The sequence below is a fragment of the Gopherus evgoodei genome, chromosome 5, assembly GCF_007399415.2.
Source record: "Gopherus evgoodei ecotype Sinaloan lineage chromosome 5, rGopEvg1_v1.p, whole genome shotgun sequence".
NCBI lineage: Eukaryota > Metazoa > Chordata > Testudines > Testudinidae > Gopherus > Gopherus evgoodei.
Window position 1 is genome coordinate 118,995,068 of NC_044326.1, and position 15,491 is coordinate 119,010,558.

Genomic DNA, 15,491 nt, shown 5'->3' on the forward strand with positions numbered 1-15,491 from the left:
AGTCTTAAGGAAGCGGGAAAACAAACACACCCACCTTTGTAATATGTGTGTGAGAGAACAGCAGAGCATCTTGGGATTTGTGAAGGTTTCTCATCACTGAAAGGCAAGGGGAGGATTTGCTTATATTTATTCTGTTTCTACTGCATGGTTCAGTTGCTAGTCTCCAGTGCAGTGAATACTTTTCAGGGCACGGCAGACTGGGGACCACCATCCTGAGGAGCAGAGCCAAGTCTTCTTCAGAGAGGCCACACAGTATCTCCCCACAACACTCATGACCCCATTTGCCATATTCATTCCAGAGCCTTTTGGGAGATGAGTGGAGAATTTGCTGAGATACATTAAGACTGTAGATGCCTAGGATCAGTTCAAATTTTTCCTTAATTTTCCTCCTGCAGGAAATTCCCTTTTACCACATCTGGAGTGGGTGTCAGAGAAATCTACATTGTACCTTCACCCTGGAAAGGTTCAGCCTGAGCACACTGGAGCTCGTTTGTAAACTCTGTGTACGGCAGGTCGAAGGAGAAGGACAGATCTTCCAACTCAACTGTATCGTGTCAGAGGTAAAGGGCCCGGCCATTTCCACACTGACCGGTGAGGGGGGAAAATGGCAGTACTTTCCCAGCAAACATGCCTTAACCAGACCACACTCCCTATGCTTGTTTGCCATGCCCATTAATTCTCTCCTTCCTCCTGGTGGCTGGGAGGTACCAGGCTTTCCAGCCTCTCTCATAACTGCTGTAGGTACTTTCCCTTCTCATGGATGCTAGATAGCAGGTGTAGATTCCACTGCCTTCTTCACTCTTTCCTCATGCGCCTCCTGGCTGCTCAGTTGGCTTTTCTCTACTCCCTCCTCTGGAAGGAAGCATCCTTCCTTCAAAACGGACAAGGGAGGAATGGTAGGTGTGTTCCTGGTGTCTCTCCCTTTCCTCCCGGGAGCTTCTTATTTCCCCTGTGCACAAGGGGGGTCTGTTTCTTCACCTTCTTTTACATTATAAAGCATAGGATGGTCATGTCCCCAGACGTCCACTCACTCTTCCTACATCCATAGTTCTCGAAGCACCAAGTACTCATGAGGGAGAAGTGCGTTGGATCGATATGAACCAGTTCACTCTGAGCACTGACAATAACTGCTGTGAAATAGGAAGCATAAGACATTAGATGTGCAACAGGCTTTCCCTTCAGTCTTTGTTCCTGCCAAGTTCCAGCAGCTTGGCGTACTGCATAAAACTGCCAATGGCTAACTAAAAGAAGAGGTGTATTTCAATGAAAGGGGAATGGCTAGCAGACACTAATGACTCATTCTCCTGAAAGGCACCAGTCCTCTTTTATATTTAACTGTATTTAGTTATTTATAGATGTCTAAATTACACAGATCAGATGTGCCCTGAGCACACACATTTTCTTTAAAAACCAGTATACCATTTACCAAACCAGTGCCAATTTTCAGGGTCCTCTAAAACAAGTCTCCATCATCACACACAAAAGCAAAAGCCTGAGGAAATAGATGAGCCTTACATCTCACTTTGCAGATATGTGTCATGACTGTTATGTAAAATCAGACTCTTTTGGTCCCTAGAGGAATGGAGAAATGTAGAAGGTACAGAAGAGAAATATCTCCAGGAGCAGCAGTAAGGAAGATAATCTATAGATTTGAGAGTGGATAAGTGCATCAACCAAGGGAAAAGAGCATGAGGGGCTGGGTCTTTTGCTTTGTTGCGTCCCAAAATTAATACTACGGGGGAAAAGTGTTGGAGATGACACAGGAGTTTGGTAGTGGCACATTGCTATGGTCCCTTTTTTTGGTGACCTTAGGACTTGAACGACTTTAGTGCTTGAGGACAATAAAACTTAGTGGTAAGTGATTCTTTGAGGTTGAGGATAAGGGCAAATTCTACCGCTCTAACCAGCCACCGCTTCACAAAGAACCATTGGCAGCACCTGTGAGCAAGGTGGGAGCACACACCGAGCCATGTTAGCCACAGAGCCCTCTGATGGGAGTCCCACAAAGGAGGAGAATTGCTATCCACCTGGATTTTAACAAGCTTGTCTCGTGTCATACCAACTAAGTGCCTGGGACACTCAGTTCCCTGATATAACTTGAATGATGCAACATCAGAAAATGATGTATGAGTCAGCATGGAAACCTTTTGAGATTTACATCAGGAAATCACAACATCATGAGGAAACTGAGAGCAATTATATCATTTGTCTAGGAGTCAAGCACATGTGGCAATAATAAGGAAATAAGTAAAAAAGTGGTTGCAGCATGTTGAAGTTGGTGAAATGTCAACGTCTCCTTATGGTCTGACCTTTACAAGTAGAGCAAGTCTGGCAAAGGAGAGCCCAGGCTCAGATACCAGAAAGGGGCGAGGAAACCTACTATAATCACCAAAACAAATGCCATCTTTCTCCTGTGTCCTTTGTCTCCTACGCGGTATGAAATGACAGACTGGTTATGTCTTGTTCCCCGGCTCATAGTCAAGGATAGTCCTCTTCTATAGAGAAATAAGCTTGGCCTGCTACAGTGCGGTCACCATTTCCTCCCAGAGTTTCATGAGCCCTTTGACTTACAAACGTCTTTAGTTAAAGGCCCTGCTGACATTAATAAGGAATGTCACGATACCATAGCAACCACTGGCACTTTCCAATCCACAGCCATATCTCTGAGCCACACAGTTTCACCCCTGCTGGCGTTGGATGGCGTTTTCAATTTCCAGGCCCAGCAGGTCTGCAAAGTTCAATAACTGTACAGCTCCAACAACAGAAGAAGCAGAATTTGGCAGGGGTGGGGATCTGTCCCTTTGATGACTGCCTTCTGTTTGGATTGCACATATGCCGGCTGATGAAAAGGATGTGGATCGGGAATAGAAATAAATGAAAAGGAAGTTAAAATCCCCCCTTTGTGGAGAAATGATTCTTCAAATTGTATGGCTGCAACATAAAGACTTTCTGTCAGTTTCTTCAGGATAAAAAAATTGATTTATTTCATGGTTCTGCTGCAGTATGATCCTTCCAAATATGATGGACGGGAGAAATGTCAGTGAGGTTTCTCCACAAGCAGCTGATAGTTTAGATAGATAAATAACTAAATCCGTGTAAATGAGATAGTTGTGAGCATTGGTAAGGAAAATAGAGAAGCATTTATCTGCAAGTCAGCAGCTGAGAGTCACACCCGGTTGGTAGTGACCCAAAAAGTCATTGTTGTCATCAAGGGGCTGCTGACCTATGTGAAAATGTTGGTAGCCTTCACCCCCAGTTCCTAATGAAGGGTGCCTTAGATAGTATGGTCATTGGCACTCCAAAAGTATCATTAGATCAGAGAGATAAACAGAATGAAACCCCCACACCCTCCAAGGCACTAATTGCATCCTAGCTGGCAAAGACTGCAAGGCATGAAGAATGAACTATCCTGTCACCCCTAAGGTACTCCTTTCCACTTTTACGGATTGGGCAAAGTATTTGCAGGAAGCTTGCATTGAACCTTCCTGTGCTGTCCATGCTCTCTGGATAGACAGAAAACTTCAATCGCCATGGCTTGACAAGCTGACACCTTTTATCAATCGCTACATTCATTTTTAAAACTTAACACCTCCCCGCCCCGCCATCCTCTTCTTGAATTCTTCTCTCTTTTGTGTTCCTTATCATAAATTCCTATAAGGGAATCGGTCAAAGGGTCAAGATCAGCCAGGCATAGCTACAGTGGAGTAGGCATCATTACTACATAGTTAGAGCAGCTACTCAAATGTAACCATTTTTCTGGCTGAGAAGAGAAAGTGGGCAAACTCTGAACTGTGAAATCATGGAAAGTGAGTTCTTGTGGGTGACTTTCGGAAGGGCTGTGAGATGACAGCCGAAAATTACTTTTTCTGCAGGGCCCTGAAAATGTGCACCATTACCCATAACATCTGCTTGGTTATTGGGTGTAAAGTTGTATATTCAACTGGGGACAACATAACATTAAAGACAGATGGTAAAACTACTATCATAAACAATTACTGTATAAGTGCTGTGTTGAGGTAATCTCTGATTTAACCTAGCAGAGAAGTGAAAGAATTGGTAGTAGCTTTAATGAAACTCAAGTACACACTATAATTATCTTCTGCTGCTTATATGTAATAGGATCTGATAATAGTTTCAAAGGGAACAGAAAGAACACTATTGTCTTGTGCTGTGATTCCGTCCATCAGGGATTAATGCAGGGAGAGAATAGCATTCATTAGCAAGGCTACAGATCATGAGAATTGCTCATCATGGTTGGTGCATAGTGACATTCCCACATACACCGTGGAAGGGGCAGTCAGTGCTAAGAGCTGACATGCAGGACTCTGTCACCACATAAATTAGCTTTTATTGCTGTGCTAGTTTTGATGGCAAGGAGCATGTGGCCTCTTACGCATAGGATGGCTCTTAACGTGCTAGACTATAGTACAAAAGTCCTGGGATGAAGCTAGAGTGTGTGTGTGTATAGTTGTCTACAGCTAAGAGAAGAATAATGGCCTTGTGTAGTTAGAACTCTGATCTGGGAGACATGAACTCTAAGTCAAATTCCTGGCTCTGCCACAGACTCCCTGTGTGGCCTTAGGTACATCTCTTAATCTCTCTGTGCCTCAATTTCCTACCTTTAAAGAGGGATTATAATGCATCTTTCTCTCACCCTTTGTATGTCTTTGCTTATATTGTAAACTCTTCAGGCCAGGGAGAGTGTCTTACTATGTATCTGTACAGAAACTTCCCCCGATGGAATCTGATCTCAGATGGGGCTACTGGAATAAGCATTATAATATATGTAAATATGAAAGAGTGGGAGGTTTTCAATCTTTGCCCAGTCCTTAATTCTAGAAGACCCCAATGCCCCACAAAGAAGCAGGCCCTTGTGCAGAAATCTTTGATCCCTGCAATATTTCTGAGTTTCACAAAGGCAAGCAGCCAATGACAGAGCCACAGCCAAACTTTCAGAGTGCCCTGAGAACTCTGTCCATTGTATGCTTTGGCCTGGAGATGGAGAGGGAAAGTGTCACCTCTATGATACTCCCAGTCACCACCGCCCTGAAGAACCTGTATTCTGTGTCTTCCATGTTCCACGATACCAGCCTCTATTACAGGGTTAATACCTCCAACAGGGTCAATGTTATCGAATTTATTGTTGACAGGCCTTTTGCTCACACGCACCAAGCACTGTAGTTTGGTATGTGATTAGAGAGACCATAGTCAGTAGTTCTTTGTGCACATTAGTGTGAGGATGATTCTCCAGCTATTTATTTCAATGTCTAGCATAAAAAGTCATTATGTAACATTTTAAAAAAGCATGGATGGAATGGACTAGATACTAAAAGGAGTAGATAGGGGAATGAAGACAAGGGAAATACAGAATAATTCCACCCAAAGCCCAAGAATCGAGCTCACAACATTGACACCTGCTATTCTCAATATATACTATGGAAACCTAAAATCTTGACCGGTTGCTGCTGAAGTGTGAAGTGTAGGCTAATGAGATTTCCTGGAAACTGTGTGATGGCAGCTTGCGCCAGGCATTGTAAAGTTTTGAGACTGTTTTCAGTTGTGTTTGTGGGGCATCTCCTGTAGCTAATTATACAGAGCAACACGTTAATTAGTAGAAAATTAAAGAAATTGACATATAAAGTAGATTTTTGTTATGGCTTTAGTACTTCATAGGTAACATTTGCTTTTCCTTTCCAATCAGCTGAAGTGATGACTGGAATCACTTCCCTTGTGCTGGTGCAGATGTAAGTTAGATCATGTATTGATGCTTTTTATTGCCTTCATCTACATTAAATGTCAATTTGTGGGGGTTTTGTACTTTTTATAAACTTCCCATTTGGTATTTGGTACGTATTTGGTCTTTCTGAAAGTACCCATTATTCAGCTGAGAGGCTTGGGTCTTATCCATGCACAGTTTTATTTGGAGCTGTGTCTCTTTTCAGTTTAGTGATCACAGAAGACACCTGGATTCTGTCCCCATCTCTGCCACTCACTTTCTGAATGACCTTAGGCAAGCCACTTAATATCAATTTCCCCATCTGTAAAATGGGGATAGTTTATATCTTCCTTTCTCTGTAATGTGCTTTGATATCTACAGATGAAAAGCACATTGCATGAGCTAAATGTTGCTGTTCTGTTAGCAGATTGCCTGGTGCTACAGACTGATTTTGGTTTGGTTTTTAGTGAGCCTGCATGGTTTCCCCAGCACACTTTAAATATCTTGTGCTATCCCCTATACATTCCCTTCCCTGAAAGACAGCTGCCATCACCTCAACCTTCAACACACTCTAGGGAAATTTCTCTCATGCTTCCATGGTGCCAATCACCTTCAGTTCCTGTTGTTCTCAGAAGTAGTTGAGGGCACTCAGCACCTTCTATGATCTGGCCTGCTGAGATCACTTAATAAATAACCTCACTCCTGAAAATCTCAGGGGAACCCTCAACATAAGAATATAAGAACATAAGAATGGCCGTACTGAGTCAAGCCAGTGCTTCGTCTAGCTGATTACACTATCTCCGCCACTGGCCAGTACCAGAGCTTCAGGGGGAATGTACAGAACACCCCATATTCCAGCACTCAGAGGTTTAGGGTCATTCCAAGCATGGGGTAACATCCCTGACCATCCTGGTTTACAGTCATTGATGGATCTATCCTCCATGAACTTATCGAGTTATTTTTGAACCCAGTTCTACTTTTGGCCATCACAACATCCCATGGCAATGAATTCCACAGGTTAATTGTGCATTGTGTGAAAGAGTATTTCCTCTTGTTTGTATTAACCTCGCTGCCTCCTATTCATTGGGTGAACCCTGGTTTGTGTATTGTGGGAAAGAGTAAATAACACTTCTCTCATTGCTTTTTCCACATCATTCATGATGTTATAGACCTCTGTAATATCCCCCTGTAGACATCCGCTGTTGGGGTTCGCCCCTCTCTGGAGTGGCTGGGAGCCAGGCTGCCTCACTACCTGGGCAACAAACGACAGCTCAGGGCTTAGACTCTCAGGCAGGGGCTGAGCAAACAGTTCAGTACTTTAAGCCTAGGCCCTAGGTGAGTGCGGGGCTACAAACAACAGTTCAGGGGCTCAGACCCTCAGGCAGGGGCTGAGCAAACAGTTCAGTATACAAGCCTAGGCTCCTGGGCCTGAGTGTCAGGTGAGGGGGAGACTGCTAGCCCTGAGTGGGGTGTCAGGGGGGATGCAGGCCCACCCACTGCTCTGCGTCCCAGTCCAGGGCCCTAACAGCGGCAGGCAGCCTGCTGCTGTGTCAGTGGGGATCCTGGCCGCAACACACTGACATTGGCTCGGGGTGTGCTGCAGCCAGACTAGGGTCAGCTGCCCCCGAGCTACTTCCAGATTCCCCTTCGGGACTACTGGGATCCTGGGGTCGTCCTCCACAGGGTCCAGGTGCATGGGTTCGTCATGGCCAGGGCTGGGTGGTCCGGCAACGCCTCCAGAAAGTCGACCCAAGGTAGCTCTGGTGGCTCTTCCGGGTAGCAGGCACAGGGGAGCTCCAGCGGCTCCTCTGGGTAGTGGGTGCAGGGAATCTCCGGCAGCTTCTCCAGGTAGCGGGCATGGGGGAGCTTGGGCCACTCTGGGCGGCTACTCTGGGTCGCAGGAGTGTCCCAGTCCCGATCTCCCTGAGGGACGTCGGCTCGCTCCGGCTGCTGGGGTTTTATCTGAGCTCTGAGGGCCTGCTTTTATAGCTCCGGGTCGGCACCTGACCCTTTGCGGGGCGGGCTCAGAGCTCTTTAGCTTCGCCCAGTCCGACCTCCGGCTGGGCTCTTCCTCCTCTGGGGTGGCTGGGAGCCAGGCTGCCTCACTACACCCACCTTAATCGTCTCTTTTTTAAGATTAAAAGCCCTAATCTTTTTAGTCTTTCCTTGTATGGAAGCTCTTTCATACCCTTGATCAACTTAGTTGCTCTTCTTGGAACCTTTTCCAGTTTCACTATATACTTTTTGGGGTGGGGCATAACTGATTCAGTATTCAAGGTAAGGCACACCATGGATTTATATTTTTGATTTTTGCTGTCTTATTTTCTATCCGTTGCTAATTGTTCCTAACATTGTGTTAGCCTTTTTGACCACTGCTGAGCACTGAGCTGAAGTTTTCAGAGAACTATCCACGATTACTTCAAAATCTCTTTCTTGAGTGGTACCTGCTAATTTAGAACCCATCATTATATAAGCATAATTGGGATTTTTTTTCCACTGGGCATTACTATCCACTTATCAATGTTGAATTTCATCTGACATTTGTGGCCCAGCCACCCAGGATAGGGAGATCGCAGTCAGCTTTGGACTTTACAAAATTATTCAAGAACGATTCATCTACAAACTTTGCAACTTCACTGATCTCTTTTCCAGATCATTAATTAATATGTTGAACAGCACTGGTCCCAGTACAGATCCTTGGGGAACACTGCTGTTTACCTTTCTCCATTGTAAAAACTGACCATTTATTCCTACCTCTGGGTTCCTGTTTTTAACTAGTTACTGATCCATGAGAGGACCTTCCCTCTTATCCCATAACTGTTTATTTTCCTTAGGAGCTTAGTAGTGAGGGACTTTGCCAAAGGCTTTCTGAAAATCCTGGTACACTATATTGACTGGATCACCCTTATTCATATGCTTGTTGACACAATCAGTGAATTCTAATAGATTGGTGAGGCAAAACTTCTATTTCCAAAAAGCCATATTGACTGTTTCCCAACAAATAGTGTTCACCTATGTGTCTGGTAATTCTGTTCTTTACTATAGTTTCTACCAATTTGCCTGGTACTGAAGTTAGACTTACCAGCCTGTAATTACCAGGATCCCCTCTGGAAGGCTTTTTAAAAATTGGCATTACATTAGCTACCTTCCAGTCATCTGGTACAGAAGTTTGTTTCATACTACAGTTTCATATTTGAGCTTCTTCAAAACTCTTGGATGAATACCATCTGGTCCTGGTGAGAAAAGGTGACTGAGGTAATCTCTTTTATTAGACCTACTTCTGTTGTCAAGAGACGCAAGCTTTTGAGCCACACAGAGATCCTCATGACTTATGACCATTTAATGTATTAAATTGTTCCAACCTTCTCCGAGACACCTTTATCTAGGACAGTTCCTCAGATTTATGACCTAAAAAGAATGACTCGGGTATGGGAATCTTCCCCACATCCTCTGCACTGAAAACTGATGCAAAGAATTCATTTAGTTTTTCAGCAATGGCCTTATCTTCCTTGAGTGCTCCTATATCACCTTTGTCATCTAGTCACCCCATTGCCTGTTTGGCAGGCTTCCTACATCTTATGTTCTTCAAAAAATTCTTACTGTTAGTTTTTGCATCTTTAGCAAGTTGCTTCTCGAACTCTCTCTTGGCCTGCCTAATTATACGTTTCACTTAACCTGCCAGAGTTTGTGCTCCCTCCTATTAATTAGCCTCACTAAGTTTTAGCTTCCAAAGTTTAATGGATGCCTTTTTGTCTCTGCTTAACCATGGTGACATTCTTTTGGTCATCTCATTATCTTTTCTGATTCAGGGTATACATGTAGCCTGAGCTTCTATTACGGTGTTTTTAAATAGTCCCCAAGCTGCTTGCAGGCATTTAACCTTTGTGACACAGCTCCTTTTAATTTTTGTCTAAGAAGCCTCCTCATTTTTATGCAGTTCTCCTTTTTGAAGTTACCATATTGATTCTTTTGAGTATTATCCTCCTACAAGGATGTTAAATTTAATTATATTATGGTTACTATTACCGAGGGGTTAAGCTACCTCTTGGATCAGATTCTGTGCTTCAGTTAGGACTAAATGAAGAATTGCTTCTTCCTTGTGAGTTCCAGGACTAGTTGCTCCAAGAAGCAGTCATTTATGGTGTCTAGACATTGTATTTCTGCATCATGTCCTGAGGTGACACATACTCAGTCAATATGAGGATAGTTGAAATCCCCCATTATTACTGTGCTTTCTGCTTTTGTAGGTTCTCTAATCTCCCTGAGCATTTCACAATCACTGTCACTATCCTGATCAGGTGGTCAGTAGTATATTCCTACTACTATACTCTTATTGTTCGAGCATGGAGTTTCTTCCCATAAAGATTCTATGGTACAGTTTGTTTCATTTAAGATTTTTACCATATTAATGCTTATCTATGCTGTCTTTTACATGTAGTGTCACTTCCTCACCAGCGCATCCTACCCTTTCATTTCTATATATTTCACACCCTGGTATTACCATGTTTCACTGATTATCGCCATTCCAACAAGTTTCCATAATTCCTATTATATCAATATCCTTAGCTGATGTGAGACTCTCTAATTCATCCATATTAGCAGTTAGACTTCTAACTTTTGCATGTAAGCACCTGTACATTTTGTCAATATTCAGTTGCTTGCCTTTGTGTGTTGTATTTAAAGGGACTCTTACATTTGATTGTTCCTCAATAACTCCTACCTGTACTTTACCAACTTCTTTCCTATCCTCTTTACTAGGCTACAGAGTCCCCTCCCCTTGAATAAATTCAACCCTAAAAAACATCTCTGCCCGAACCATGCACTCCTCCTCACCTGTTGGCTTTCCCACAGCCATTTCGTTTAAAAAATACTTTTTAATTATGTGTGCCATAACCATTTTGGTGTAGGTAGAGCCTGTGCCTCCTGTTTAAGAAGGATCCTTAAAGGGAACATGTATCTTCTAAAAGGGTGATCTCACTGGGATTATTAAAAAAAATCTGATCCTAGCTGAGTTTTCCTGCATGGCTGAAAATGTCTGGTTCATTTTTTCCCTTCCTCCTTTTTCACTTATGCATCCTGCCCATCTGGGTTGTGACTGGACCTGGAAGCAGACAGGCCAGAACACTTCTAGAATGGATGTTCTTGAGGTGTTATCAGACAAAGAATCTCATGGGACATCAGCAACCAAAATTTAGTCTCAAGATTTGTTTAGATAAGATCCTAGAACAGAGGTGGGCAAATTACAGCCCATGGGTCACATCCATCCTGCCTGGCCCCTGAGCTCTGGGCCAGGGAGGCTAGCCCCCGGTCCCTCCCCTGCTGTCCTGCCTCCCCTGCAGCCACGTGGGGAGCACTCTGGCCAAGCGCTCCTGCGAGGCTGTGCAGCTTGCACCCGCCCACCTCCCAGGCTTTCCAGTCAGCCAATCCTGCTGCTCTGAGCGGCATGGTAAGGGGGCAGGGAGTGGAGTGATTGGATAAGGGGAGGAAATTCTGGGGACTATCAGGGGACAGGGAGCAGGGGGAAATTGGATAGGGAGTGGAGTCCCGGGGGGGACGGTTAGGGGCAGGGGGTCCCGGGGAGTGGTCAGGGAGCAGGTGGATGGGGCAGAGGTTCTGAGGAGAGGTGGTCAGGAGATGGGGAAGGGTTGAATAGGCATGGGAGTCGCAGGGGGCCTGTCAGGGGACAAGGGTGTGATAGGGGTAGGGGCAGTCAGGGGACAGGGGACGATTGGATGGGGGGTACCCCGGAGAGCAGTCAGGAGCAGTTGGATGGGGTGGAGGTTCTGGGGGGGTGGTCAGGGGATGTGGAATGGAGGGTTGATCGGCATCGGAGTCCTGGGGGGCCTGTCAGGGGCCAGGCTATGGATAGTGGTAGGGGCAGTCAGGGCACAGGGAGCGGGGGGGTTGGATAGGGGCTCCAAGGGGGGGAGTCAGGAAGTGGGAAGTGGGAGGAGGTAGATAGGGGGCGGGGGCCAGGCTGTTTGGGGAAGCATAGCTTTCCCTACCAGGCCCTCCATACTGTTTCACAACCCCAATGTGACCCTCGGGCCAAAAAGTTTGCCCACCTCTGCTCTATACCCAATGCATGCTAAGACACTTTTCAGACAAGGAGATGGTCGCGGTCCCTGCCCAGAAGCACCCACCACTTATCATTCATAGATTATTCAGTTATGTAGGTCAAATATGTGCTACTTGGTGTAAAGTAATAGGCTGAGGTGGCTCCATTCCCTCTATTCCTGCCAGCCAGATGACAACATAGAAGGTGGTAGAAATTCAAAGAAACCCACAAGGGGTATATATAGGAGAAAGGTGATTGCCAGGATGCCTCCTCCTCTGTGTAAAGCCTCTGTTGCTTGTTAGCCCATGGCTTTGTGTAAAAGAGAGAGCTGGGGAGTGGAGTTGCAGCAGGAGCAGAGGAACAGCACGTTCCACATTGTAGTGCAGACTGAGGTCATAAAAATGAGGGATCAGCTAATGCCTGGAACAGCATCAACTCTGTCTCCACGGTTTGTCCCCCATCAAAAGACTCCCAGAGCACAGGTGCTGGCTGAGAGATAATAGCAGCATATCCACCAAGCTGCTGCAACGCCTTTGTTCTGTGTCTGCGTCTCTCCATGTGTGTGAGGAGGAGGAGAATATAGAGAGAGATGTCTCCCCCTTACTACCCAACGGGGACTGCCCTACCTCTTGGTACTAGCATACCAGGCCTGGCCCCACGCTGAAGCAGGAATGGTGCATCAAAAATACCCCTTCCTCCCAAGTCCCAGGCATCTTTGGGGGGTAAATACTTCTATATTTTCATTGACACAGACAGGAAACATAGGCCCCTTAATGCTTTTTCTGTCACCTGACTCCAAATGCTCTTCCCCACAAAATTCATCTCCAATATTCATTGTTCCCCACATCAGGGAGAGTTTCCCACACACAGAGGTCACTGAGATCTGCTGAAAAGCTCTAGGGGTCGCATTTTGCCCTAAGAAAGAGCTTGGTGTTTCTCCACATTAACTGATCGAGCTAGGCCCAAGGTTTTCACCTAGACCAACCTGGAGTGATGATAAACCTGCTGCCTGTGAAAGTTAGCTATACAGATTTCTGTTCCTTTCAGCTGACTGACATCAAGCGCATATACAACTTGATTAGCATGAGGCTGCTCCTCCACTAACGCGAGCAATAGGATTCTGCCTTTGTGCTTGGTGATTGTTTTTGTGTTCAGTAACAACACTGCTTTATTTCCATCCCCACCCCTTTCTGCAAAACTTAGGAACCTACTGGCATTGATTATCCTCTCATGGATTCAGCAAGTACCATCACCACCATAGTGGGACCAAGCGCTTTCAGTATTCCCCTGCCCATCAGACAAAAGCTCTGCAGCAGCCTTGATGCCCCGCAGACCAGGGGCCATGACTGGAGGATGCTGGCCCACAAACTGAAATTGGACAGGTGGGTGTGTTGCCTGTGTGAACTCAACAACGTGGCTGAGTGAATACATGAGGGCTGTCGTTATAGACCGGTGTGTGTGCGCGGGCAGTGAACTACTCACTGTTGTCCTTGTTAAGGGCCCAGCCCTGGTCCCAGTGAAATCAGTGGGCTATTTGTCATTGACTTCAGTGTAAGAGGAGTTGCTCAAAGAGCACTTTTACAGAGTAAGTGACCCACAAAATAATAAGGCTTGGATGAACCACATAGGCAAGAGGACAATGCCAGCTGTTAAAAGGTGGGGCAGATCCCCATCAGCTAGTCTAAATCAGCCCAGGTCTGTTTAAGCCAGGGGTCAACTCTGGTTTGCACCAGCTGAAGATCTGGTGCAGAAGGTTTTGGTGCACAAGTGCAGTACAAAGACCTACAGACTAGTCACAGTGAATGCTCATGCAGAGTGTACATACTGGGTGTGGTTTCTGGATAGTTTGAATCAGCCTTGACAGAGGCAGCCAGTCTTACAAGACCATTTCCCTTTTACTGTTGCAGGTACCTAAATTATTTTGCTACAAAATCAAGTCCTACTGGCGTGATCCTAGATCTTTGGGAAGCCCAGAATTTTCCTGATGGCAACCTGAGCACGTTGGCAGCAGTCCTTGAAGAAATGGGAAGACACGAGACAGTTGTTTCTTTGGCGGCAGAAGGAAAATATTGATGCAACCTTGGAATGAAAAAGGAGGAATGGAACTAGGGTAGTTGTATTGCCCTGTGAGCTATGAATAAGAAACAAAATGAATACCCAGACCAATGAGTTTCACAAAATACATTTCAGAGAAGGAAAAATCAGCTCTGACTTTCACATATGTTCTCCTTGTACATTATGACAGGATCTAAAAGAAATCATGCAAAATTGTACCTTGAAAATATAAATCAACCTAACGTTCCCCTCAGCTTGGCTGTACACTGCTTGGTACAGGATTTTACAGTTTCCTAGGAAACGCTTTTTATTGCTATCCAGATGTATGGATAAACTTTCTTAACAATCCCAGTTTCTATGGACGTTGTTTACATCAAATACCGGACAGGGGTAAGGAGACTGTCCAAGGCTTTTTATATTTTTGTTTAAAGCCATTCTAGACAAAGCTGTGGACAGTTGGTTGTGGCTATTTCAGATGATCAATTTCCAGTGAAATTCAAACTTGGGCTACAAATCCATCCATCAAGTGTCTCAAAATAATCCTCCCATCACTGTTCTGTTTCTTAGATCTGGTTGAAAGACAAGTGTTTTGAAACGTGTGCATCTGGAAAGCAGATAATCTGGGTGCTAAGCAGGAATGCATGTCTCTCTCCCTGCCTCTCCCAAGGGAATTCCACGGGTTTGTTGTGAAAACTAGCTGTAGGACTGTAGGGACGATAGGGATTCATTTTCAACTCACAATATAATCCACTCCCTTCTTAAAGAAAGTGTGTGTGTGTGAGATAGATGCAATTTGGAGTGTGGGTTGGGTGGAGGGAAATAACCCTGCAAACAGATTTTACTGTAATGATTATTTACTGATAAGTATCTAGTGCAAGGATTATTATTATTTTATTTTAATTTCTAATTTGTCAGCAATAGCATGTATCATTCAAGTGTAAGCAGAACCTGTTCTCTCCCTTCTGGTTCTGCATGGGTTCTTCTAACACACTTCCCTTCAAATGCCACTCTCCCTCCCCTTCTCCAGCCTTTGTGCTCAACCTTCATGGCCTCGGGTTGCCAGCAGGGCATGCTCACATGATTAGCATACACTGGACCAGATCCTCTGCTGGTGTAAATTGAAGTCAGTGATTTAAACCAGCAGAGGATCTAGTTCAATGAGTGCCAACTATCACACCATGTGAGCTACTGCCAGGGGCAGCTCCAGGCACCAGCACACCAAGCACATGCCTGGGGTGGCAAGCCATGGGGGGTGATCTGCCAGTCGCCGCGAGGGCGGCAGGCAGGTTGCCCTCGGAAGCATGCCTGCGGAGGGTTCGCCGGTCCCGCGGCTTCAGCGGACCTCCCGCAGGCGTGCCGCCGAATCCCCGGGACCGGGAACCTCCCGCAGGCACGCCAACGAAGGTAGCCTGCCTGCCGTGCTTGGGGCGGCAAAATACCTAGAGCCGCCCCTGGCTACTGCAACATCCCCTATTTACTAATGATTCGAGGAGCAAACAAACATCCCATTGTTATTCTGGAAGTTGGGGCTGCCCAATGCCAATGCTGTGAATACACCCTCCCAAACCAACCACACATAGCCCTTAATTTTCAGAAGCACGTGTAGCAACACTATATAGGTACTTCTCATGAATGCCTGACGTAGATATTCATGTGACACAT

General features: G+C 45.4%; 1 protein-coding gene across 2 annotated transcripts in view; it reads left to right on the top strand.

The window, feature by feature from the left end:
* UNC5C (unc-5 netrin receptor C) overlaps positions 1-15,073 on the top strand; it is a 358,155-nt gene extending 343,082 nt beyond the window's left edge. For both annotated transcript variants that reach the window (XM_030565104.1, XM_030565105.1), the window contains 3 exons: positions 396-560; positions 12,978-13,156; positions 13,682-15,073. In XM_030565104.1, coding sequence (XP_030420964.1) covers positions 396-560; positions 12,978-13,156; positions 13,682-13,847 — 510 coding nt within the window. In that variant the 3' untranslated portion in view covers positions 13,848-15,073. The remainder of the gene's footprint in view (positions 1-395; positions 561-12,977; positions 13,157-13,681) is intronic.
* Positions 15,074-15,491: the final 418 nt, after the last annotated feature.